The 27,634-nt window shown below is 37.0% G+C and overlaps 1 protein-coding gene across 5 annotated transcripts in view; it reads right to left on the reverse strand.

Moving 5' to 3' along the window:
- The window catches only part of ATP2B1 (ATPase plasma membrane Ca2+ transporting 1), a 127,723-nt gene that overhangs the window by 11,974 nt on the left and 88,115 nt on the right, over positions 1 to 27,634 (reverse strand). For all 5 annotated transcript variants that reach the window (XM_060195513.1, XM_060195511.1, XM_060195514.1 and 2 more), the window contains exons 3-18: positions 27,073 to 27,270; positions 24,449 to 24,703; positions 24,237 to 24,362; positions 20,541 to 20,681; positions 17,755 to 17,793; positions 16,929 to 17,090; positions 15,524 to 15,738; positions 13,615 to 13,857; positions 11,931 to 12,172; positions 8,573 to 8,810; positions 6,382 to 6,561; positions 5,372 to 5,459; positions 4,785 to 4,891; positions 2,449 to 2,640; positions 2,004 to 2,217; positions 1,356 to 1,567 (exon numbers count right to left, since the gene is read on the reverse strand). In XM_060195513.1, the coding sequence (XP_060051496.1) occupies positions 1,356 to 1,567; positions 2,004 to 2,217; positions 2,449 to 2,640; positions 4,785 to 4,891; positions 5,372 to 5,459; positions 6,382 to 6,561; positions 8,573 to 8,810; positions 11,931 to 12,172; positions 13,615 to 13,857; positions 15,524 to 15,738; positions 16,929 to 17,090; positions 17,755 to 17,793; positions 20,541 to 20,681; positions 24,237 to 24,362; positions 24,449 to 24,703; positions 27,073 to 27,270 (2,852 nt within the window). The remainder of the gene's footprint in view (positions 1 to 1,355; positions 1,568 to 2,003; positions 2,218 to 2,448; positions 2,641 to 4,784; positions 4,892 to 5,371; positions 5,460 to 6,381; positions 6,562 to 8,572; positions 8,811 to 11,930; positions 12,173 to 13,614; positions 13,858 to 15,523; positions 15,739 to 16,928; positions 17,091 to 17,754; positions 17,794 to 20,540; positions 20,682 to 24,236; positions 24,363 to 24,448; positions 24,704 to 27,072; positions 27,271 to 27,634) is intronic.

Raw genomic sequence — 27,634 nt, forward strand, 5'->3', positions numbered from 1 at the left:
ATGCATCTATATTTCATGTTTAAGTTAGGCCTACAAAACCAAAGTGACTCAAAATTAAGACGGCATACTTAGTTTCCAATCCAAAATAACTACCATTCTCTGTATTTTGCATGATTCTTGGACAATTTATGCCTTTCCATAAAATACAGCATACTTTCAGTGGTAAAGACTATAGAAAAGTAGAATATTAGTTGATCTCTGTTTATTTTCCTTTTTCATAGCTACTCATTGCTACTTAACGCCTAGATGCCTGCACATCTCACTGTCATGTTGAGAGGAGGTTCCAAGTTCAATGTAATACTGTGCTGACTATGCTCATCCTTGTAAAGAGAGAAAAGTACAATGATTTGCATAAATAAAATTAAGCTCCTTTTTCTTTAAAGAAGCAATGACTATCATGGCTGATAGATTTAGTTTCGTTAGAAAATATGTTCTTTCTTTATAGATGAGAAGAAATGAATTGTTTTATTATAAGCGTGACATTACTGGGCAAGACAGACAGACACACACAGAGACAGACACAGACCAGAGCACTCACTGCTCAGCTCTTGGTGGTCCAAGGGATTGAACCTGGGACCTCAGAGCCTCAGTGCTTATTTGTATAGCTACTATGGTATCTTCCTAGATGCAGATGGGTAAATTAAACAAAACCCAACAAAGTTCATAGAAACTACGAAGTCTGTCAAAATCATTGTTGGAAAAAAAAAAAAAAAAAAAAGGGCAGTTGACATTTCATTCATAGGTACCAGACTCAAAAGTCACATATGTACTGCTTCTTTCACGTTTTCAGTGATGCTATGATGTGACCTAATACTAATTATTCTTATTTCACGGATAAGAAAACTATAGCTTGTCAAGGTCACTCAACCACTAAGAGGTGATGCTTTGAGTTCATCCCAGGACTGATTGATCCCTAAATTCAGTCTTAAGCTCTATATCAGATTGCATTAAGATTCTTTAAAAGGAAAGAGGAACAAGGACTATTTCCTAATTCAACTGTGTCTGAAAAAAAAAAATCAAAACATCAGCATTACACACAACAATCTATGAAAAAACACCAATTCTGTGTTAATTGCCTCTAAGTAGAACAGGGACAAAACTTTTCCAGCAGACTTAGGGTTATTATATTTTTCATATTTTTAAAAAAGAGTAAGAACAAGAATCTGTTAGTAAATAAAGGAGACAGAAAGTAAGACTTCATGCAATTTACAAGGTAATCTTTTCAGAAACCTCAGTTTGACTCTGGCAGGATTTTTTCATAAACAAAGATGATACACACATATATAAAAATCACCATTTCCTCTAATATCTTCACACTATAATCAAGTCTGAAACTATCTTTTCCAATTACCCACCTGTACCACAAAAGTGCCTAAAACAATCATGCAGAAGATGGCATTATTAAAAATTCCTTCAAAAACGTTTCTTTCCCCATGAATTTTCCGGGCATTGATTTCGTTGAAAAGTTGCATTAGCACAAAGGTATTGAAAACGATAGTGTAATGTTCCGAGGGGGGAGCGTGCAAAGGGGCATTTCTTCCACTGTCAATATCAAAGAACTTTTCTCCTGGAAGAATGAAAAAGCACAGCTTTGTAATTAACACACAGAATAATTTAATATTCAAGGAAGTGTGCAATAATAAAATGCAGCCAGACTTTTTACTTCACCTCACAAGAAAGCACAGAAAAAGTTGGGAGCAATATGCAATTAGTCCATACAGCTTTTCTTCGAGATGGAAAAAACAGGAACTATGGTGCCAACTTCAGAACCACACATATAAGCTGATGGTAGTGTGAGGACAGGCAACCAGGACTTCCCCTGGCCCCCAATTTATTTAGCCTCCTAAAATTTACCAAGTCCAATCATAAATGACTGATAAAACGAGGAGTCAGGAGAAGAAAGAACTTTAAAAAAAAATGTACGACATTAAAACATAAGGGGTGATAGATAATAAGCTTGGAATAGTGAACAACTAAAGCCTGATTATGTAGTCAAATCTTACCAGCAAACAAGAGTGTAAAGACTACCACAAGCTGATAGAATGCGTGACCCAAAATATTCTTCATCATCGTGCGTGAGATGAGAGGCTTGTTTCGACCATAAGGTTTCCGAAGTAAGAGAGACTCAGTGGGGGGTTCAGTTGCCAGAGCCAGGGAGGCAAGTGTGTCCATTATGAGGTTAACCCACAGCATCTGCACAGCTTTAAGTGGCGAATCCTAGAAAAGACAGGTTTCCTAGTGGACCTTCACACCCTTCCAGGGACTCAACAGTTCTCAGGAAGTCTTCAGAATTTAAGAATTTAAGGAGTAGAACAAAATTACATTTTTTTTTTACACAGGTTAACCAAAACTATTAAGCTTCAATTTTAACATTTTAGCACTTGAAAAGGCAAAAAATGCTACGTTTGTGCCTTACGACAAGTTTCAAGAAACAAACCGCCAACCTACTTGAGTGATACAGGCACCAGTGAAAGCAACAATCACTGCTACTACATTAACAGTCAGCTGGAACTGAAGGAATTTTGAGATGCTGTCATAGACATTTCGTCCCCACATAACTGCTTTGACAATGCTCGTGAAGTTGTCATCGGTGAGAATAATATCTGATGCTTCTTTTGCTACGTCAGTTCCAGCAATGCCCTATTAAAAAAAAAAAAGTGAATTAGACTAACTTGCTAAAATTGTAACCTCTAAATATTCAAAAGGATAATTTCAATCACTAAGCAAAAACTGTTAACATTTAATTCTCATTGACTTAAGTTTACTGTAAAAGGCAGCAGAGACAATTCTAAGGTCTGACTCACGGTCATTTTCAAGCCTCATGAAGGGCATACTATCACTTCAGAATAGGTTGTAAAACTAGAATGATAAAGGCAAGACCCACATTCCTTTCCTAAGTCACACACAAACACACACTAAAAATTTAAGCTTCTCAAAGACAAAATTTAGCGGGGGGGGGGGGGAGGGAAGCTTGTGCAAGATAATCTCAGAGGGTAGGAAGCACACGCACAGGCACACCTCACTTAATTGTGTTTTGCTTTAGTACTCTTTGCAGACTTAGTAGCCCCCAGTCAAGCACATTTTCAGAATCCTGAAAACAGTGTCTTGATGTCTGAAGAGTAAACAAATAAATCGCTCACTCATCTGAAGTTTAAAAAAGACAGTGTTGTAATTACCTGATACACGCTATAGGTTAAAAATCTATCATGACATTTAAACTTTAATAATATGTGTATACAGTTAATTCAATTTTGGCAAGAAAACTAACACGATGCGTATTAAGATCTAATTATATCTGAAATGTACTGTGTAGACATGCTACCCAAAGGAATTTGAAAGGAAGGGACTACAAAAGGGACGACGGCAGACCTCTCTTCAAGCTAGTAATATTCTTACCTTAGAGACTTTCTTCAGTCTCATCTTTTTATTATGCACTTGATCTTAGTGTTGAATCTGCTAAGTACAGAGTATATAGCAAGAGGGCCAGACAGAGTTTGTTATAAGATGCTATTTCTACTTGAAAAATAGAAGCCTATAAAGGAGCAATCAATAATAATTTCTGTGGGCATCTAATAAAAACTTTTTAAAAAAATTTTTAAAAATATTTATTTATTTATTCCCTTTTGTGGCCCTTGTTGTTTTATTGTTGTAGTTATTACTGATGTCGCCGTTGTTGGATAGGACAGAGAGAAATGGAGAGAGGAGGGGGAGACAGGGAGGGGGAGAGACCTGCTTCACCGCCTGTGAAGCGACTCCCCTACAGGTGGGGAGCCAGGGGCTTGAACCGGGTTCCTTACACCGGTCCTTGCGCTTTGCGCCACCTGCGCTTAACCCGCCTGACTCCCTATAAAAACTCTTAAGTAAATATTTTTGTCTCTCTGCTTTAAAATATGAAATTGAAGAACTGAGCAAATAAGATATGAGTTAGAGTGGTTTCAAACCCAAGCCACTAAGCACTTATCCTTATTTTGCTTTTTAAAAGCTTTTTTTTTTTTTTAAATGTATTACCTTAGAGAGGGGGGAACAAGGAGTTTAAGATTTTCAGGGCTTATGAATTAAACCAGAGGTTGTTCCATGTTTCACTTTACATTACTATGTCCACCTGTATTTAATTAAAGCCCTCAGTATGTCTCTTACATCTCAGGCAGAGCATTTTCATATGCACTGTACATTCTTGCCTTCTTTACTAGCTGTCCAGATGAAAGCGGCAACAAAAGTTCTGCTCACTGCTCAAGAGCTGCAGTGAGTGTTTACGAAGTGGAAAATCTAATTGCTGATAGCAAAAAGGAACAGTGCTTAATCATTTCTTATCCCTTTACTCCTCCAGAGTATTACTGTATGTATGTATCAGTGTAGCCACCCGGGAAATAGGGTGAGGGCCAATGGGTTCACAGCAGTGAAGAGTTCTTTACACATATCATTTTCTTCCCCCAGCTTTCTCACTCTCGTTGAAAGGCTTCTGCTCCCTATTTTAGGAGTGATGAGAGGGGTGGGGGGAGGGGCTATCGATCAAACAGATTTCAGCACTTTGTATCACAGATTTTCATCTCCTAAAAACAAGTATTCCTACAGTTGCTATCGATGTTCATATTCACATTAAGTATAACGGATCCACACATCAGTTCAGAAAGTTTTACAGTCAATCGAATCTGCTGAAAATTGGGGAAAGGTGCCTAGAATCAATAGCATTTTAGTAAGAAACCAACCAACAACAACAACAACAACAACAAAAAAAAAACGAGTCGGTAAATTATATGTGGATACCCAAACGGACAATTTCCTACCATTGCAAATCCAACATCAGCTTTCTTTAGTGCTGGGCCATCATTTGTACCATCACCAGTTACAGCTACAACCTGGCGTTGTTCTGAGACAGTGCTGTCAATTATACCTGAAATAAAAGTAAACGTTTATGCTATAGAAAATGTACGGGGTGGTTCTGCAGAATATAATGACTAGTCAGGCTTATAAGCACAAGGGGCAGGGTGCTGGCCACCTGGCTGAGCACACGTTTCCAGGTAGAAGGACCCAGGTTCAAACCCCCAGTCCCCACTTGCAGGGGGTGAAGCAGTGCTTCAGGTCCTCCTCCCTCTCTCCCTGTTCCCTCAACTTCTATCTCTAGTCAATAAATAAATAATAAAACACTAAAGAATAAACAAACAGAGAAATGTAACCATCTCCAGAAACTAAAGTTACATTAGCAACAGCCTGCTGGAAGCACATAAGGTAAATACGAGCTTCCTGAGGCATCAAGAAGAGATGCGTTAAATTTTGTTGGAAAAGATGGCGGCAGTGATTCACTTATATTCAAATCGATTGTTATTTCAGGAAGCAAAGCACATTTCTGTCTGTAGCGATGAGATCTGCTCACCTTTAACCAGTGTATGTTTGTCGGTAGGAGATGATCTTGCAAGTACTCGTAGCTTCGGCCAGATCTTGTCAATCCGCTCTTGCTCAATCTGAAAATTTTTGTCACAGTTAAAATGTGCCTAAACCTAGTTTCATGATCCCAAATGAGCTAGCTGACAATATCAATAGTTCAATGGTATTAGTGGTTCTCAAAGAATGGTTGAGAGATTAGAGCACCACCAGCTCCCGGGTAACTTGACAGAAATGCAAATTCTTGAGCAAGGGCCCAGGTCTAATCAAATAACTCAGGTGGGGCTTAGGAGTCAATGTTTTTAAAAGTTCTCCAAGTTTATCTAACACATGTCAAATTTAAAAACTACTGCTCAATATATTATCGTAAGAATCAAGTTTTAAAAAGTTCTCTGTGTGCAATTTAAAAAGATGCTATTGTATGTATTATCTGGGACAAAATGGATGAATTGGAAGTGAATATGCTAAGTGAAATGAAAGTAAAGAGCAAAGTAAAGACTTGGAAAAAAACAACAAAAACTACCGGATGGTTTCACTCTTAATATGGAGCTGTATTTTCGCATTTTTATAATTCTGTAAACCAATGTTGAATCACTAATTAAAAAAATTACATCTCTCCACTGTCCATGAACTTTCATTAAAACTCTTGAACATGAAAAACTCATGCAATCTGACACTCCCTAAAATCTGTTCCATACCAATCTTTTTAAATTCATATCCCACTACTCCCTTGTGCATTCTGTACTTCTGAGATTGGTGTAAAGTGGAGGAAAAAAAAAAAAGGAAATAAAAACAAAATGAAAACAAAAACCCACAAGCTCTTGCTCCCCGTAGGATGAGTTTGTCTCCTTGGTTTATTTCCTCAAACGATAACTTTCTATAGTTGCACACGGCATTTACTTAAGTGGGATGCCTGACACAGTGCATGTCAATGTTATATGCTGAATAAAATCACTAATACATGAAAACCTATTAGCCTAAATGAAAACCAGAAGTCCTTACCTCTCCCTTTTCATTTCGAATTCTTCTGTTGAAGTCTTTACCTTCTAGGCACAGGAAATCTTCCCCAGGATGCAAGATACCACACTTGGTAGCAATAGCCCGAGCAGTGTTAATATTATCACCTGTGACCATTCGCACAGTTATTCCAGCTCTCTGACATTTCTTTATCGCATCTGGTACCTGGTTTACGTTTAAAAAAAAAAAAAAAAAGGAAATACAGAAATACAATGAAAAAAAATCTGTTGAACATGTATCACCTCTTAGTCCTAATTCTATTCCCCACCCCATCTCTACCTCTCTCTCTCTCCTCCCTCCCTCTCATACCAGATCACACTGCTCAGCTCTGACTTAAAGTGGTGCAAGAAATTGAACATGGGGCTTCAGGACCTTAGGCATGGAAGTCTTTGACATTACCAGAATGCTATCTCCTCAGTCCAACAATGCTGATTTCATCTAAGATATCCAATAGTTCTTGAATTATTCAAAGTAATCTCTCTTGTCTCTTCTACTCCACAGTCCCAATGCAGGCTTCACTGTCACTCGTCATCCTACTTAATGTGCTTGCATTACTTACCAACTTAATTTTTTTAACATGCTTTCTTCTTCTGGAAACCATTAGGCAATTTTGTTCCCTGGTTCACAATCTATCATTCTGGTTTCACTGCTCAGATTGAGAGCAAAATGTTGGCATTGTTTAAAGTGGCTTCCTTTTTCCTATCCCCACTCTTTTTTAAGAGCTACCTTATTTACTCTTGTACTCTACTGCCATCTTTACCATAACCTGAAAATTCACATCTTTCCTCCACCTCACTGTGAGAGGGGGATTCACAGTACATCTTAAAGTGGACATCAGAATTAGGGAGACTAAAGAGGAGACCACAAATTTGTTATTTCTTCTTCTTTTAATCACTTTATTGGAGCAATTAATGGATCACAGTACGGGTGGTGGTACATGGGCACACCCCTCACTGTCCTCATCTAGGTCCTTTCCCACCATATGTGCCACGACCCTCAAACACTTGCTATACCTTTCCTTTCCCTCCCTCCCCCAAATCTTTGTTTTGGTGCAATACACTATACACAGTCCAAATTTTACTTTGGCTTTTCGCAGTGCATGGTGTTGGAAAAGGAAAAAAGAGTGTATTATTTTGCAGGCACCTATAACGGGGGGATGAGAAATTATACCCATATCAACAACTGCCACGTAAAATATTAACCTCACCTCCAATAAAACAAAAAAAAAATTTAAGAAAAGCGAAATCCAATGTTTTACATTGTCCTACAGAATACAAGAAACATGAATTTAAATTCAGAAGCCCAGGGCAAGCAGGACAACTGACCTGGATAGTCTGCACATACTGCATCATGGGGGTAACCCAAGTTGGAGTCCAACCACCAAAACACTAGTAGGAACTTCGGTGCTGCGCTACCTTTCCCTCTCTCCTTTTGTCTCCGTCTCTCTCTCTCTCTCTATGTATAGAAAATTATCTCAGGGAATTTGGGCGAAAGCGCAGCGGTAAAGTACAAGGACTGGTGTAAGGATCCCGGTTCGAGCTCCCCACCTAAAGGGAAGTCGCATCACAGGCAGTGAAGCAGGTCTGCTGGTGTCTGTCTTTCTCTCCCCCTCTCTGTCTTCCTCTCCTCTCTCCATTTCTCTCTGTCCTATCCAACAATGATGACAACAATAACTACAACAACTACAAACAAACAAAAAAACAACCAAGGGCAACAAAAGGGAATACATAAATGTTTATCAAAAAAAAAAAAAAAAAAAGTCATCTCAGAGTAGTGATGGTTGGTGATGACAAAAGTCCACTCATGCTCCAAGAAAGAGCCAAGTGGTGGCACTTGTTTAGCGGTTACTATATTTGTCATATGACAGACTACATGTTTTATCACAAAAATTTTATCAGACAGTTTGAACCTATCCAGTTCTAGGTACTGTGCGAGGTTATGGTGCTGTGAACACATAATTCCAAAGAGAAGCTGCCTCATTTAAAACTACAAAGAGGTAATACATACATAAGCACTATTGTCTCATTTTACCTTGGACTCACATTAAATGCAATCAAATAGCAAGAACTTAGAGAGAGAGAGAGAGAGAGAGGAAGGAAAAGGCTGTAGTTAGTGTTTAGGACCTCTTTACTGTTTAATAGTGTGCGCACATGAACAAACCAGAGTGCTTCTTTACCTCAGGTCTCACGGGATCTTCTATCCCCACAACAGCAATGCATGTAAGGCCAGTGACAATGTCATTTTCATTATCCCATTCTGGTTCTGGTTCTCCTGCAGGGAAGTCTCTGAAGGCAAGACAGATGGTCCTCAAGCCTTCAGATGCCATGGGTTCAATCACGGTTTTTACTATATCATCACGGTCCCTTGGCCTGAATACTTTTGCTTCACCATTTGCACTCAAGATTTTGAAACATCTAGAAAGAAATGTTGAATCCAAACATCAAAAATTTATACCAAGGGCGTAAAAAAAAAGTTAATGCCAGTTAAGTGTAGGACTAGAAATCATGGGACCTGCTGTCTAGAATTTAGAGAACAGCATTATTTTTGGCATTTGTACAGAACTAAATCATAATCACTTTTATACCTCTCCCCTTTCTAGTTCAGTTTTAGATTTATTACTATTAAAGTTTACTCTAAAAATCTACAGTTCTTCACTTTACCTATCATTATAGTCTCTACGTTACCTCTTTCAGAAGTGCAGTTCCCTTTACATTTTCACAAGGAACCTTGAGTAGCAGATGAAAACAAATGACAGGTCTTTCTGTTTTGGCACAGAATTAGACATTACTCTTCACTGAAACAAATATTTTCTCTCAAAGTGAAAAAAAAAGTCAAGTTCAACTGACCCCTTACCTGAGATGTTATCAGCTATAACGTTTGAACCACGAGAATAAAATTAAAACTAATTTTGCCTCTCCTCACTCTCCTTGGGGGGAGACCACAAGGCCTTGACTTCAGGCCGACTTTTGCAGATGCAGACAGAAAGATTTCCTTTGGTGTGGGGAGGGCCAGAGGTGAATCTGGGTCATATCCATGACAAAGCAAGCTTACTATTTATGTGAACTAACATGTCAACACCTAAATACAATCTTGTAAGTATGCAATAAATAATCATTTCTGTTGTCTACTTCCTTTTTCAAAGTTGTCACATTGCCTTTCTATATTTATGACACATCCTCTTACTTCTAAGGCAGGTGATTCCCTAATCCATGTCTTCTGTTTACTGATCACTGCTGAAGAGTTCTACTGACATCATACTAGTGGCTTAGACTTAAAGACACTGTATATGAACTGTCTACTAATACAACAAACTCACTGCATGTAGAACTAGGAGTTCCCCATCAATATCAAAATTACTCCCCAATAATTTCAATTCAAGTTCAGTCTCACCTGAATATTTATTTCTTCCTCATCTATTTAGTATTAGCTCCCAAGACCCAAGTGTTTGTCCTTTGAACAGTCTTCTGAAGATTGCCTCTCCTTTCTATCTTCTGTGCAATTTATTGCCTTCTTTTGGCTTTTACTTAGAGCTAGAGGAATTTTAAGTCTTTTAATGATCTGTCTTTATTCCACCTCCCCCTCTCACCTGACTAACTCCATGATGTATGGATTATCTTCAGTCACAACTCTGATGATTTCACTATCGGATGAAAAAATAAAGACAAAAAGCACTGGTGGTCCCCTGGAAGACCTACATAGTTTAATATGTACATGACTCCACAACAAAGTGTAAGTATTACTTGGGAGTAGTTTCACTATCTCTATATTCCTATATCTATATATCATTCCAAATGCTTTGTTCCTATTTTATTTTACTGTCACAGTTGGTAAAAATGACGCTCTTTGAAGAAAAATGGAAGCTGAAGGAAGAATGTGCCCAACATTCCAACACGAGTTAGGACTTTTGGAAGAGTCAAGGTGCTAGACTGGGATTTTAAAAAAAAAAAAAAAAAAAAACAACCCCAAAACTTGGGAGTTGGGCGGTAGTGCAGTGGGTTAAGTGCACGTGGCGCAAAGCACAAGGACTGGCATTAATGATCCCGGTTCGAGCCCCTGGCTCCCCACCTGTAGGGAGTTAATTCACAGGTGGTGAAGCAGGTCTACAGGTGTCTAGCTTTCTCTCCCCCTGTCTTATCCTCCCCTCTCCATTTCTTTCTGTCCTATCTAACAATGATATCAATAACAATAACCATAATCACTATAACAACAATAAAAAATAAGGGCAACAAAAGGGAAAATAAACAAACAAACAAAAAAACCCCAAAACTTCCCTGTATGGCCTATCTGCTACTCTACAAACCACAGATAAAATAGACTTCCAACCTTTCGCACTGAAATCAGACAACAAAGAGTGCTGTCATGGTAAGAAAGCTCTACATGATCTGCTTGCCACGAAAGTCCACCAGTAGCAGGTGAGGTATGTTTGATGTGGATTCCTTCACTTTGATGTTTTTACATTAAACTAAGCCTATTTCAACTGCAACGTTCTTCATAATACAACCTCATCTTAAAAAACTTTGTACTGTGATCCATTAGCCCCTCCCCATAAAGTAAAGTTAAAGAAGAAGGGGGGTGGGGGAAGAAAGCCAAGGGACAAAGTATCTTCTTATCCTGGACCTATGCTGAAATGCAGCAAGAGTCAGAAAAGCAAGTCATAAATCAATCTCCCAAGCCTTCCATCTCTTCAAAAAAGAATCTGTACCATTTGTCAAAGGTTGCTTTTTCATTTAGTTATGTGCTTAAGTCTGTTGGGTTATAATTTGTCAAGTATTAACCAAAATAACACTATTATTTTAATTCACATTAAAAGCAAATAGGAAGAATTATATAAAATGCTAACAATTTCAAATGAGTTTGAATTTTCCAAAATATATACTGGAAACAGGGAAATTGGAGAAACATGTATGGTCCAAATTGAAGCTGCTGGTTCTGCATAAGGACCGCAAAAGAGACCATCATTCAAAATGACGAAAGATACTTAAATGACACTGAGCAACATAAACACAATAAAACTTCAATAATAAAAGCAGTTTGTAAGATCTATCTTTAATGCTGTTATTTGAAACTGAATCTATAATTCACCTAATGTCTTTTTTAGTTACCTATCTATCTAGAATGTAAATCTCTTATCTACAATATCAATGATATAAACTTCAAAGATTATTTTACTGTTGATGGACAGAACCCAAGCATCACATGAGATACCAGGGACTGAACTCAGGACCTTATGCTTTCAAGTCCAATGCTTTAACTGCTGCTCCCCAGGAAGCTCTTTTTGACAACAAAATCAACACACCTGAAGACAAATGCCAAGGTTTAACTTATTAAACCTTCCATACTGAATGCAATGGGCTTGCTAAATGAAAATGGCAGATTACAATGGGCAAATCTCTAGTATCATGAAAACACACTAGCAGGTTTTGAGGTTCTCTCAAATGTCTGATATTTGTAAGAAAGAAAGAGCAATAGTGGTAAGATAGTAGGTACTTCCAAAAAGCATTTAGCAAGTTATCATCTAAGCATTTCACTCTTACTTTTTCAGAATTATCTCAGATGCACCCTTGCTGAATATTCGAAAACTTCCATCTGAATTTTTCAGGACAGTACTCATGGATTTCCTAACAGAATTGAAGGTGTAGACTTTGTATAGTGCTTCTTCTGGTATTTCATTTCTAACATCCTGATAATCTCGCTTTAAATCCAAAAGAAGTCCCAACAAGGCACATTCAGTTTTATTACCAACATGACGAGGTAATCCACCCTCTTTCTCTGGTGGCTATAAGAGAAAAAGTTTTAGATGCTAGTATTATCTTGTTTTCCTATGAGTTTACAAATAACTTATAATGTAAAACAGAATGAGACATTTTAAAGCAAAATGTTCTAAAAAATTTCCAGACAGAATTTTCAGAGGGACACAAACAGGTGAGGCAGAAAGGAGCTCTAGAGCAAAAATCAATGCCAATCTTAACCCTGTCAGCCAAGCAACTAGTTATATTGACTTTTAGAAGGTTAGCCAGCTGCTGACCTTGGTCTGAGCATTTGGAAAGCAGGACTATTCATAAACCAAGAGGTAAACGACATAAAACATTTAATGTTAGTTCCTGACACATAATGGAATTTAATTTTAATTTCCATTCTTGTTTCCACTGAACTTTTATACTAAATAACTCAAAATTAAATCCACCTTTACCAAATTTTATGGCCTAAAATACTATGCAACAAAGCACTGTTGCCTTAGTGAGTAAAATTCTTCTTCATAGTATCTCTTCACAAATCCCACTTTATACATAGTTATCACTACAATATTTTAAGGGCAGATGTGACCACTTTAACCTAACAATAGAAGAAAGTAAAATTGAGATTTTCAGCTAGTAAAAGGTGAAGTTATATCCCAAAGGATGGTCCCAAGAAAGTTTCCAGTCGAATAACCCAATTCATGCATACTGACAAAGATAATTTTAATATTAGGTTGTTCATGGTATTCATACATCAAGAGAATATACATGAATTCAGATATAGTTCCCATGCTTTCTGCTATAAACAAGACGTTCAGAACTCCCCAAGTTGAAAATAGTGTATTCTAAGGTTGCAGAAGCCTTGAATGACGTAACTGAGTTAGTTCCCCCAAAGGTCTAACGATGACCTTCTAGCCTGGAACTACTCAGCTGTCAACCAGACAGAGTATAGAGCAAGCAGAAATAAAGCATCCTTTTCAGTTGAAAACTGCTTTGATATTTTCTATATAAAATGGAGAACTGACTTTCTAGAGTAAGAAGACAGTCTGATCCTTGACAAATTGAGTTTAATAAAAAATTTAAATTGGGCTGGGGAGATATAATGGCAAAAAGACATTCATTCCTGAGGTATGAAAGGTACTGGTTCAATCCCTAACCACTATAAGCCAAAGATGAGTAGTACTCTGGTGTTAAAAATGAAAGAAAAAAAAATTAAATTAAGTACTGGTTATGTGGCTTACATTTCTAAAACAAAGAAAATTAAAAAAAAAAAAAAAGGAGATACAAAAGAACACAAGGCTTATGTTGATCAACAGACTTCACTTGCAACTCAGATCAGATAAAATTAAAAATAGACACTATGGACGTATGGCTTTAAACAGAAGAGAATTCAGCTCTTGAATTTATATATAGTATGGGCGTGTCTGAATCATTACAAACTTAAGTTTTAATTCTCACATATAAATTAGTAAAGGGACCTTACCAGTATTTTTGATGTATAAGCACAATTCACAGAAATTCCTGTTACAAGATAGGACAAAGTATTTGGTGGAATAGCTTCTGGTTCAGGAATCTTTTTATAATGTTTCTCATTTATGTAAGCTTGAACAACTGTCATTCTGTTCATCGTCAATGTTCCTGTTTTATCTGAACAAATAGCTGTAGCATTTCCCATGGTTTCACAAGCATCCAGGTGCCTTACTAAGTTATTATCTTTCATCATTTTCTACGGAAAAGAAAAAAATCAAGTTAGATATAAAAACAATCACCTCACTATACTAAAATAACTATAAAATGCCTTCAAGTTAAGACAAAAACTTTCAGCTATATATAGATCACACTACAGAAACACCATTTGCATACTTGAAGAATGTAATATATTTGGTTTATTCATTTAATTGAGTCAAGAGAGTCTTGGCTCCCTACTGTTTGTATCATTTTACCACTGCATAACATTGTCTAGTAAGTGAACAATGAATATAAGTATAGAAACCCATATATCCCAAGGCAGTATACTTCTAACAGCTTCTCTAGAATGTTCCTGTACTACAAGAGCTATGACAACTGTCTACTAAGTACAGAGGTATTTATTAGAGCAGTGGAAGAGAACGCTAAAGGCTTAACTTCATTAAGCAGGAAACTGAAGATTCTTATTAATCACCAAAGGAGAAGTGGATTTTAATCTGTTAAGATATAGCTGACTATAAAAGTATTAAAAGTTGAAAAAAAAAAAAGATATAGCTGACTAGTTAAGTAGACACTAGTAGGCTGATTTAACATACCAAGTGCAGAACAGGTCGTTTCTGTCTATTACTTGTGCTGGTACACTTGGTACTCTCACTCTTAGAAACAAGATGTATTTCATCTTTCTTCATTTACAACAAAAAACATCATTTCTAAAAACCAAGACTTTTCACAGAAGACCCAGAAGGTGCTTGTTCATTCACATGCTCAGGCACACACGCGTGGGGACAGACACACACAGCTTACTGATACTCAAGCTTCACTGCTCCAAGCTAAGTTTTTCAGACAGAGAGGAAATAAATCACAGCACCAAAGCTCCCTTCAGAGAGAGAGAGAGAGAGACAGAGACAGAGAACGCGTATACAAGGCAAGTCAAATGTACTATCCATGTGAGCTATTTTGTACTATGTGCTCTTAACCTGGTGCGCTGCTTGCCCCCACCCCCAAGTGAGCTTTTTTGTCAGCCCACGATAACTAATTCTTTATACATATGTGAAAAGGGTTAAAAACTGAGATATAGCAGGGTGACTGAGGAGGCAGGACCAGAGGAGGAGAGGCTGAGGGTGGTAGAGAGAGCTGAGCTAGGACCACACAGAAGGGGCCTGCAGGTCACAGTAAGGAGTTTAGAATAAATACAGTGAGGTCTTACACAAGGAAATATATATTTATATCTGAATTCATTTCAGAAGCATTTATCTGCCTACTATGTGGAGGCTAGATTATAGGGTAACTGGGGTAGCAGACTAGGAACAAGAAAGCCTTAGGCTGGAATTGAATCCATCTTTCATGTTCTTGTAGCACAGCTCAATAACCAATGTTCTTTAGCCTCACAGACAGGGTAAGAAGAGGTGTCACTGCTTAGAAACATAGCTATTATATAATGAAAATAAAGCTAGAACTTTGCTAGTAGAACTGCTTAATTGTGTCAAGGGTGACTTCTGGGGATGTGATGGTCTCCATGTATTGAGGTTTTTCAGAGGGGCAGGTGGACAATCAGTGGTGGCATTTATGAACAAAACAGCGTAAGCATACACAAAGCACCTGCATTCAAACCGGGGGGGGGGGGGAGGTGTGTCAGATATCCATTTTAATAAATACCAGTTGATTTTTTTTTTTTAATATAGCAAATCTAACTATATTCTACTTACCTTGACTGAATAAGCCAGTGAGATAGTGACTGCAAGTGGAAGACCTTCTGGCACTGCTACCACTAAAACTGTAACTCCAATAATGAAGAACTTCACAAAATATTGTATGTAAATTGGTGTGCACTCAGCGAGCCATGGTCTCTTCTGAACCCAGAATGTATTAATGACAAAATATAATACTAGAATGATAACGGTGATGGCAGACATCAACAAACCTTTCAGTATATTAAAAAAAAAAAGAAAGAAAGAAAATTAAATAAGCCAGGCATTACCTGTGATCAGTTACATACTAGCCACTGGGAAAATTACAATTTCTCTGAAGAATGGGTCCTTCCCTTCTGACACTTAACTCATCACTTGACACTGTCAGATTTAATTTCAGGTCTGAAAGATAGCCCTATCACCAGGAGGGCTGGGAGAACAGTACCTATGCTTCATTCCTAGACGTCTTTATTTTTTACCTTCTGTTAAAGCTGAGACAAAGCAAGCAATGTCAATTAAACACGTAAAGCTTAGCATAAACAGGTGCTGGGAAGTTGTCCAGTGCAAAAAGGAAATCAATTAAAAATCTCATCAATGAGAAACTTGCAATGAACTGTATCTGATCCTGTGTTGTTATAAAAATAGATTAAAATTATCTGAGTTATTTTTTTATTCTTCATTAAACTAAAAAATAAATATTATATTAATCATGAACTATAAAATACTTAACACTTTCACAGAAAGAGAGCAATTCTAAAATTTATACGGAAACACTAGTCAAAGTAGTCATGAGGAAAGAATCACAGCTGAAGCCATTTCAAACTATATTATGAAGCTACAGTAATCAAAATTATATGGCATTTGGCAGGAAAACAGACACACACAAATTAGTGAAGCGGACTAGAAGGCACAGAATTATGTTCATGCATGCATGGTCAATTAATTTACAACTGAGGAGCCTGGAATATATAATGGGGGGAAAGTTTCTTCAATGAATGCTGGGTAAAGTGGACATTCTATAACTCTTTTAAAAACACACCTTTCGACTTTTTCCACAGATAAGCAAAATGGACGGTGAAATTTCCTTTTGTAGATGTGTGATCATACGTAGTACCCTTGTTGTTAACCATCTCTCTATTACTTTTAAGAAATTCTGAGGTAGGAATTATGAATTGGGCAGACTGCAGTGTTAATCCTCAATGGTCACTGGCTAGCAAGCTGACAATACATGAACTGGGGCTAGCAGCCCCCTGGATCTACAGTAACTCAACAAGACTGTTGCATTATAGATCAAGTTGAAAAATATTTCTTATATCTTGAGCTACTCTCAAAACAATGATTTCTAATCCTGAGGGTCTCAAAAGAGGTTTTTAAGTGGAACACAAAATTTATAACAAAAACACGTATTTTCTGTGTATCATACCTGCTTTGCCAATCTGCACAGCCAACTTTGTAAGTTTCCCTTGTAAAACAGATTTTTCCTTTTTTGGCAAATTTGATTTCTTTTTGTCTTTTTCATCACCATCTCCCCCTTCTTCACTCTTCAAAGGCTGCATTTCCATGGCTGCGCCATCCTGGGCTTTTGCTACATTGAAAAGCACACAGAACCTTGACTATGTATACATTCAGAAACAAACAAAAAACCTGAATCCTTTCTGATGAATTCTACAAGAGATCTGAACATCCAGCTTTCTGTGTACTACGTGTATGGGTTTATTCCAAGGGCACAAGAGGACAGTGACCCTCAGTTATGAAGCGCTGTCTTGGATTTGAGAATGCTGTGCTCAGTGAGAGGGAGGAGACACGCGACGGGACAGCGGGGTGGTGAGGCAGTAGACTGCACGCAAACATGGCACTCCTTTGAGCCACAGAATTGCACCATTAAGAAAAATGTAGAAATAGAACAACAGAAATGGCAGGAAATATCTTCTCATTAAAAAAAGAAACCAAAGAAGAAATGCAGGGTCTTTGAAATAACAACTTATGTAAAACCACACATGACCTTCTGTTGCAAGTATCCGGTGTCTGGAACGCTTTTTTAACCTTGTTACCACAAGTTATAATTAAAAATCTTATTAAAATTGAAGAAGCAGCTTGACTGAGGCACTGACAGGAAGAACAGTGAACCCAGGCTAACATATATTGATTTTCCCTGATACATGCACCTGACTTCTGTATGAGTACACAGCTGAGGTATCTTTGAACATAATGAAAACAAGTCAAATGCACTTCTACCCACTCAAATTTACCTTTGTTGCGATTCTCAATAGCTCCATCTTGCTTCTTATCTGTAGGAACAAAATGGGAATTAAAGCTTTCCAAAAGAAATGAATCCAGCATGCTTAATTATTTAAAGGTAGTTCACATTTCAGTAACAGAATTGTTACACAATAGTGTATGTATGTACAGACCAGAGAGCACTTGCTGTGTAATGCCTTCTTGAGCTGATCACCCCCAGGTCATAACACAGTGGGGGAACATTTCAAAATATTCTGAGGCACCTATACTTGTTTGATTTCTCCCTAAGACTTTACTCTTTCATATGCCATCATAAATTCAAGTATGCCTCAAGAGTTTCCAAATTAGAGATATAATTCCAATAAAACAGAAAAGGAGAAGGCTTGAGAGGGAGGGGAAAAAAATACAGGGCATTTTTGATGAGAACAAAATGGTATATCAAAGAAAGGGAAAGCAATTAATGCTTCCAGTATGAAATTTCAGAATAAACCAGTAAGATTACCAGGTTAGAGTAGTTTTCTCAAAAAGTTTAGATTTGGAGAAAACAGAAAGATGAGAATGTTGAAAGTAATCAAGGAGGGAATTAGTCTAGTGCTTGAAGACAGTATAATATTAAAAATAACAGAGAGCAGAATCATTCAGTCTATTTTGTTCTAACTCCTCCTCTATTAAGGAAAATTATCTTCACACTGGAAAATGTGGAACAAATATAGTCAAATAGGAACAAATGTTCAAGATAGATGAGATAGTAAGAGAATATCTAGCCGCTTTCAATGAGTTCAAGTCTGGCTATAAACCAAACAGCTACATTCCAGAGTAAGGGAACTGAAACAGATTACCCTGTACTGTTTTTGAATAAGTGCCAAAGCAGTGAAGGAAATGGGAGAAGGGCTGAAATCCAGAGATGGAAAGAATGATGTTCCATTCTAGAAAAATAACTAAAAATGGCAGACACTTGGCTTGCTGGTCATTTATACAAATATTCTCTACTTGAGATTATAAAAATGGGTATTTTAAAAAGGGGAGGGGTTCTTTCTAGAAAAGACACTGTGGGGTCTGAAAGAGTCAAAGGATAATGATTTCCATTTTAAATAGGATTTTAGACTCCTATAAATTAGAATGCACAGTATACCCTTAAAAGCAGAGGTTCTTGAGCCAGAAGAGAGGCTAGCCTGCCACTTACTCAATCTTTGACCTGTAGCAAGTTATAAAACATCCCTAAAGCTCTGTAAGTAAAAAGATTCATAGTCTTAATGTCATATGCTTAATGAGATAATGCAAATGGTACCATTACTGTTGGTGTTGGTTTTCAAATTGCCTTTCATGCAGTCTTCAGAAAACTATGGAAGGGTTGGGGATGCTGTTCAGGGGCAGAGTATATGTTTCACAGGCATGAGACAGGAGCTTTGATTTCTGTCTCCCCATGTCCAATCTCCCAAAAGAAACGTCACAAGGGGGAGGAGAAGGATAGGGAAAGCTAAAAGTGTTAGTCTTGCTAACCTCATTTGCAGTGAGAACATTCCAAACACATTTTTCTTTGAAATAGAGATTTCCCAGTTAAAGATTCTAACCCAAAGAGCAAAAGAAGATCTCAAAATGTTAAAAAACACCGCTGTAGTTAAAGCAAACCAAGATCTTAGCTAAGAACTTATTTTAGAAGATCTCAAAATACCCTCTCGGTGTGTGAGAGAAATATGTGCTTACTACCCAAAGTAAATTAAATTTGGTAGTTAAACCACAGTAAACTGCTGTCAACTCAAGGGGGAAAAATCTGATGACAGAGGACAGCGAGGATTTACTTATTTATTTATTTAAATGGCATACCCCACAACTAGGTGATTCTGAGTTGTTGCCCTAATGCATGAGACCATATGCCTTATAATTGTGAAGAAACTAGTTATTTTTTAAAAATCTGTTTTCCCTTTTGTTGCCCTTGTTTTTCACTGTTGTTGCAGTTATTATTGTTGTTGTTACTGATGCTGTCATCAGATAGGACAGAGAGAAATGGAGAGAGGGAAAGACAGAGAGGGGGAGAGAAAGAGAGAGATAGGCTTCACCACCTGTGAAGCGACTCCCCTGCAGGTGGGGAGCCGGGGGCTCGAACCGGTATCCTTAAGCCGGTCCTTGCACTTCGTGCCACATGCGCTTAACCCTCTGTGCTACTGCCTGACTTCCGAAACTATAGTTATTAAGTTTGCTGAAGACATCATTTGGAGACAGCAGATAGAAGATACAAGAATCCACAAAGAATAGATCTTAGGTATCTAATTGTGAATTAAATATGAATTGATAAACAACAGATTCAAAGTAAAGTCTTGGAAAAATCTGGGAAAAAAAAATTAAAATGTCCCTGAGACCAAAATGCAGTAAAAGCCTGACAAAAAAAGACAGTAGTAAAAAAAAAAAAAAGAAAGAAAGAAAGAAAGAAAGAAAGAAAAAGAAAAGACGATCAGTAAAAAGAAGAAATAGGATGTAAATTCGATTCATTTTGTTGGACAGGAAGGAGAGAGATTCTAAAACTATAGAGGAAAAAGAGCCAAGACACTGCAGGTGTTCAAGGAGAGGCTGAATCTGTCTGACTGTGGCAAAGAAAGCGATGCACTCACTAAAGGTTCTCAAGGGCAACTACGTAGAAAAGAACACTGCTTTCCTGCTAAATCTACCACTTGTAAGTACAATACTGGATAACTAACTTTTAGTAAAACTTTTCCTATCAGTAGCTCATGAAACAAGTGTATTTTTTATAATAAGTTCCTATTTTCAAACAGCAATTCTTATAATACATTGTCACTCTTACTTTTCTTTTCTTTTTTCTTCTCATCTTTCTTCTCCTCCTCTTCACTTCCAGCTCCAAGTAATGTAAAGATAATTCCAGTTTGAGAATTTATACCTACAGCAGTAACCACCATTCTTCCAGAGCCTTCCATTACATGAGTACCTACAATAGAAGACTTGTTTTAAAAGCTGTCCTACAACTAAGTTTCAAACTTTAGTAATACATCTTAATATCTTCAATACATAATGAGTTCTATGAGAAACTAAATAAAACCTCAGTTGTGCTTAAGGCTTTAGTTCTGTAACCAGACAAGGCTGAGTTCAAAGCTCACTCAACCAACTTATTTTTCACTTGGTAATAGATATATCAGAACATGTCAATTCCTCATACATTTCATGGGAATAAGAGAATCTACACTATATAAAATACTTAACTGACTACCTGGTAGTTTGAGCAGAGGGGACAATGTAAGCTTCTTATATTAATTATACTATGATCACTATTATTATTTTGAGCTTTCTTTGTGAAATACGTTATAAACACAAACGTGTTTATAACTCAAAAGAATCCCACAGCAACTGATGCCACATTTCCCACAACGAACCCTATAATCTATACCTAATCTGGATTTTCACCCTAGCCTGCCAGATTAGCGGCCAAGCTAGAGTACCCTTCTGATCCTTCGTGACATCAGTTTTAATGTTCCTGAAATGCGGTGTGATCATGAGGCTTTCAAGGCTCAAAAGCCTATGACTCTTTGGTGCCTACTAGATTAAGTCTATAGTCTACATTTTGAGACTAACCAATCCTTCAAACTGACTCCACCCAACTGTCCTAACACAATTTCATTACAGAAAGCTAGATGACAGACAGGAACACTGAATGAATTCTGACTTTGTCCTTCAAAGCAATCTTGTAAGTTGGTAGATATGCTTCCTCCCACACCCCTCCCCTTTTCTCTTTTTTAAAATATTTATTTATTATTTATTTATTCCCTTTTGTTGCCCTTGTTTTTCATTGTTGTTGTCATCATTGTTGAATAGGACAGAGAGAAGTGGAGAGAGGAGGGGAAGACAGAGAAGGGGAGAGAAAGACAGACACCTGCAGACCTGCTTCAACGCTTGCGAAATGATTCCCCTGTAGTTGGGGAGCTAAGGGATCCTTAAGCTAGTCCTTGTGCTTTGCGCCACATGTGCTTAACCCGCTGTGCTACTGCCCGACTCCCTCCCTTTTCTTTAAGGACTTTGCCTAAGGTTATAGGAGTATTGCAGCAAGGTAAACTTCAACCAACTCTGCAGAGGGCAGTTTCTCTTAAAATGCTGGTAAGTTTGCTTATATTTGTTTAACATATGGTATATAGCTATATTTTTGTATCTTCACTTACTAAAGTACTATCTACCTTGCAAAATTCTACTATTTCGTAACTTTCAAAGTTTAATTTTCTTCTAAAAATACTCACTATAATTGTAACAGTTAAAATTTCCTACTTTGCAGCTTCCCGAGACACCTGCCTTCACCTTATGCACTAAATCAATGGTCAAAAGGTAAAATGCTAAATAAGATGACAAAGCATATGTAACTACTTCAGTACTGAATTTACATTTGCCTATTAACTTCTGAATAGCTTTTTACCTAAAACAAGAATTTCCCGCCTTTTAATTCTCCGGTTTTAAAAATCTGGATGCTGAATAGTCATTGATGATTTTTTTTTTTGCCAGTGAAAATGCAAGGGCCACAAAAACTGAGTTAAGGAGAGTGGAATGGTACTGAAGAAGGATTACGTGTAAAGACAATGAGTTTCTTTTAACAGTGTGGGCTTGTGGCAGATCAGCTTTTATCTTCTGTTCTTGCCACAGGTACTGAACTGTTGACTGTTGATGTGCCCAGTCAAAGTAAACGTTGCTTTTTTTTCTGGTCACATCCCTACTGCTAACTAAATAACTGCTTTAAAAAGAAAAATCTAAATTTAAGAAGCCAAGAACAGCAGTGTGAGATGGCATCATGAGAATACATTTAAAAATAAATGCATTTCATGTTTTCAGTACGTTTTTGGAATGGAGAAATAAATGCAGAAAAATGTTCCCACCCATACTGTGATAAGGAGTTTACAAAGTTATTTCAGTCTTGTCCTAACTACGGAAAATTCATAAAGTTTGCTTAATATACTTGATTTGTTAGGAGCCTGAGTCTATATAAACTCAGCCATATCTCTTAAAAAAGAAAAAGAGCCAAGTTGGTTCAAAGATGTCAACCTGAAAAGCTAAAAAACAATTTGTAAATAAGGTAGATCAACATAAAAGTCCATGGATTACCAGTGTCAAAAAGGAAAGAAGAGGCTATCTGTATCAGTTCATCAATACAATGAGCCAGGTAGGCAATAAAGTGATGCTTTACTAGTCTGTGTGGAAATATGTCATGAGACCACTTTTCTCTCCTTTGAAAAAATTGTAGATTTGATTTCATCAGTATTAACTACAATTTCTTAAGATTGGTGACAATGCTGTGAGGAAGAAACCAGGACATCAGAAGTTATAGAACTCAATACTTCTGGAGTCAAACTGTAGTCTGGTTTCCTCTTATTCAGGATTCTAGAAGAGCTTATATCTTTTCCTACCACTCCTTCCACTTCATTTTCAGTTAACCAGGCTATGATATTCAGTCTGCTAAATATCCTAAGTAGGCAGTTACCTGTCCTTTGTTTAAATCTGTATCATTGCTTACACAGATCTTAACCTTTCCCATTCTCAGAACATGCCCAAATTCAGTCCTGTCTTATAGACATGGTGTATTCCTTGATCTAATGCTTATTCAAAATGCAAATTTTGGGGTGTGGGGGGGAGAGCACAGGTCCAAAAAGGATAATAGAGGACCTAGTGGGGGTTGTATTGTTATGTGGAAAACTGAGAAATGTTATGCATGTACAAACTATTGTATTTACTATTGAATGTAAAAAATTAATCCCCCAATAAAGAAATTAAAAGAAATGCAAATTTAGTATAGACTTTATACATCACACTAATTCCTTGGTAACTTAAATGAAGGGGTTAAGTTAGGTCAAGTTTAAGGTTTATCAGTTAAAAAAAAAAATCCTTTGGTGATATGGGAGGTGGCATAGCAGTCACCTCCCAGATAGAGAGATGGGTTTGCAGGCATAAGGTTCCAAGTTTGATTCCCAGTGTTGTATTTATGTGCCAGAGTGATAATCTGTTGACCATCATTAATAAATGAGTTGTGTTAAAAAAAAAAATCTTGTTAATACTGTCACAAAGAATTCATTATTTTACTTTAAACAGTTATTCTTTAAATTTATACTTCTGTAAATCTTTTTTTTTTTCTTCTCCCCCCTCCAGTAAGTCTGAAGAACAAATCTGAACGGCTTGGAATGTGGCTCAGTGTTTAAGGTGTTGAGACTTTCCGATCTGAGGTCCTGAATTAAACCCTAGCAACTGTTATGCCAGGGTGATATTCTGCTTCTCACCCTCTCTCTTATTAATAAATAAATCTTGACTCTTAATTCTTCTGATTTGGGGCCTCAATTTCTGCACCTATAAAATATAGCTCTAGGATCAAAAGTCTCTGTCAAGCTACCAGAAATGTTTTTCAAAGATTAGAGTGAAGTCAATACAACCCTCTTCACATTATTAGAGAAACTTATTGCAAACTATGTTATATGGTTGTGGAAGAAGAATATTAAAAAGTTATAAAAGAAATTCATACCTGATAGAAGTAAGGGATCCTTATCTAAAGATTTTTTAACATGATCAGATTCACCAGTCAATGAACTTTCATCAATTTTCAGATCATTGCCTTGAATAAGTATACCATCAGCTGGAAGAAGATCGCCTAAAACAAAAAGCAATGAAAGGCTAAGCTGTAGACACAACTGAAGTAACTGTGTCATATGTAAGATGTATTGTTTTTCTACTTACCGTATTTCACTTGAGCGATATCTCCAACAGTAATGTCAGCTACAGGTATCTGAATGACCTGACCACCCCTGATGACCGTGAACTTCTGTTCTTGTTCAATTCGACTCTGCAAACCTCTAAACTGCTTTTCCTTACTCCAGTCATTGAAAGCTGTTACTAAAACCACACACACCACTGACAAGAGGATTGCAGCTCCTTCAATCCAGCCAGTTTCACCTTCACCTTCTTCCTCTCCAACAGAAACTTCTCCACAAACTGTTTAAAAAGAAAAACACTTATCAGGGAGGGATTCTGAATTAATGGCAATATACAGGTAATAATTGTGGTGCCTGTATATTCCATTTGCTTTATTCATAAGTCTAAATATTTTATGGAATTGAAAGCATTATTACGCTTATTGTGCCAATTTCACATTTCTTGCCCCTGGAGATTCATAATCTCCCAACTGGGAGGTAGCTTACAGTATTACAAGACATAAGAGAACAGTGTGTGGCCCAGGAATCATGTGTATGAACCGCAATTATACTCAAGTATGACCAGTGCTTGAGTAGCATGAAAAGTCCAGCGCTACTCAACTGACTCAACCATTTGAGAATCTAACTCTAGGTGTCAGACTCTTAGTTTAGCAGCTAGAGATCCAGGAGTGAACAAGATAATCTTTCCTCATGTTCTCATACTCTGAGTGGTCGTTTAGAAGGTTTATGACATTCAGATAGTGAAACACGAAGAATGCCAGATGTCATAACATACCATGAGGAAATTGAAATACGATGACATACAGTATCGAACAAAGAAATGAAGACTAACTGTGACCAAGCAGACAGAGAAGGCGCACAGAGCACTTAAGGTACACATGTATCTAAGGAAGATAATGATACCAAGAGGGCGTCATATAAATCTAAGAGGCAGATTAAAATCAGAAAGACAGACTATGGCAGAAAAAAGCTTCGCAAAGTACAAGCAACAAAAAACTTTATTTTTAAACCTTACAATATTTTTTTCTTTTTAATGTTTTTATTATATGTATTTACTAGATAGAGACAGGATTCTAGAGGTAAGGGAGAGACAGAGAGAGACCTGCAGCACTGCTTCATCACTCGCAAAGCTTGCCCCCTGCAGGTGGGGACCAGGAGCTCAAACCCGGGTCCTTGTGCACTGTAAGGTGTGGGCTTAACCAGGTGTGCCACCACCTGGGCCCCGCGATGAAAAACTTTACAAACAAAGATTATACTGTCAATAATGGTGAAAACAGAGTAAGAGAGGACTGCTTTTTAAACTTCAGGTTGCAGTTTATTTATGGATCTAAAACCAATGTCATGGCTCATGACCAGCTTTTGGGGGGCAAGGGGGAGAAAGAAACAGAACAAAATAGAAAGTATATCTATGTAGTAAAGGTTACGTATGGTTTCTTTAAAATTTAGCTATTTATAAATTCACAAAGAAGAGTATGTGTAATTTATCTGTTGATTCTGTTTCTTGTTCTGGGTTAAGCTGGGATCTTTCAATGATTTAGTTAAAACAGGAAAAGGAAAAGTATGATTCAGAAGAAAACTATGAATACATGAAAGACAGCAGAAGTGGCTCAAATATATTGCAGGACAGTGAGCATGAACTGAAGAAAAGTACTTAAGATATAAAGGTACTGACTAAAAATTAACCTGTGAGAGATACATGGGAGAATTAAAGGGAGAGAAGACAGGGACTGGAATATCATCCACAAGGTGTGAAACAGAAGTGATGATGTGATGTGAAAAATCATGAAAGATTTCTTCAGGACCAGCGGTAGGAATTAACCACCAGTGAGTATAAGGCTTATTTTTCCAGAAGATGACACATGACAGGATGATCCACTTACTTACCAATTTAAGTACTAAAATTTCTATGTTAACTATATTACATTGAAGAAGTGTAGATACAATAAGTACCTGGTGTGTTTTTTTCAGAATGAGACAGTAAAGTCAAATTCTGAAATAAACCAAAACTAGAGACAAATCAGGTTAATCAATACTACAAAGTACTACATAATAATGAATATTCAATGTTGCCAATAACATTTTATGTCTAGTTCTATTTTATATAATTAAAATACATACTGTGTGTGTGTTATCTGTGTAATCTATGCTGAATACAATGTCACAAAGAAAAAAAATACATACACTTGAGCAGGGGAGAGAGGATAAAGATCATGCAAAACTGTACCACTATAAGTCAAAGCTGAGCAGTGCTCTGGTAAAAAAAAAAAAAAAAAAAAAAAAAATATATATATATATATATATATTATGTAGTATAAATGCACACTTTTGCAAATGTGTGTATACTACTCAGTGTTTCCACCACAAAATTTCTTGTGCTATGTGAAAGCTTTAGACAGTTTGGGTCAGTGCTAACAAGAACACTGACCAAGTGACTTTTGTTTACGCAGGCGATTCTCTAACACTGGCAATGTTGCCTTCTGTGGAATACCTGGCAATCACTGGAAACATCTTCTCAGTTGCTTTCTGTGACCATTTTCCTCAAAACAAACAAACAAACAAACAAAAAACCCAGTCCCGGAGCCAAATTCATCAGGACATATTAAACATGGATGGTAATAAGGGAACTACCCACCCCCATAGTTGACTTACGTGTATTTTCTCCTTCTGGAGGTCGATAGAAAGAAAGGCCCAATGAGACTATGGCTGCAATTTCTAATATAATTAAAGTGACATCTTGTAACGCTTCCCATACTAACTGGAGAAAGGTTTTTGGCTTTTTAGGAGGTATAAAATTTTTTCCAAACACTACTTGTCTTCTTTCTATATCTGCAGGGTTTCCACTTAAACCTAATAAGTAAAAAAAAAAAAAAAAAAAAAATTAGTGAACAGCTTTTATTTTACTCAGAATAATTTCACTCACGACATTTTAGATTCCAATTCATATGATACTATTCAAAATGGTTTATTATTGTTTACTAGAATAAATGTACAGAATTTCAATGACTGGAAAACATGTGCAGTGCTTTAAAGGATATTTTAAGTACCTGTCACAAGATTGGACCAAGAATTTTTACTGTTCCATACTGCTTATGTTGAGTATTTTATCTTAGTGAAGTGGTAAAGACCAGAGTTGATATAAAAGTCTGGTGATTTCTATATTGGAATCAATTTCCTTGACCTTTATTTACAAGGCTTTCACTACAGAAATGGG

The sequence above is a fragment of the Erinaceus europaeus genome, chromosome 7 (genome assembly GCF_950295315.1).
Source record: "Erinaceus europaeus chromosome 7, mEriEur2.1, whole genome shotgun sequence".
Lineage (NCBI taxonomy): Eukaryota > Metazoa > Chordata > Mammalia > Eulipotyphla > Erinaceidae > Erinaceus > Erinaceus europaeus.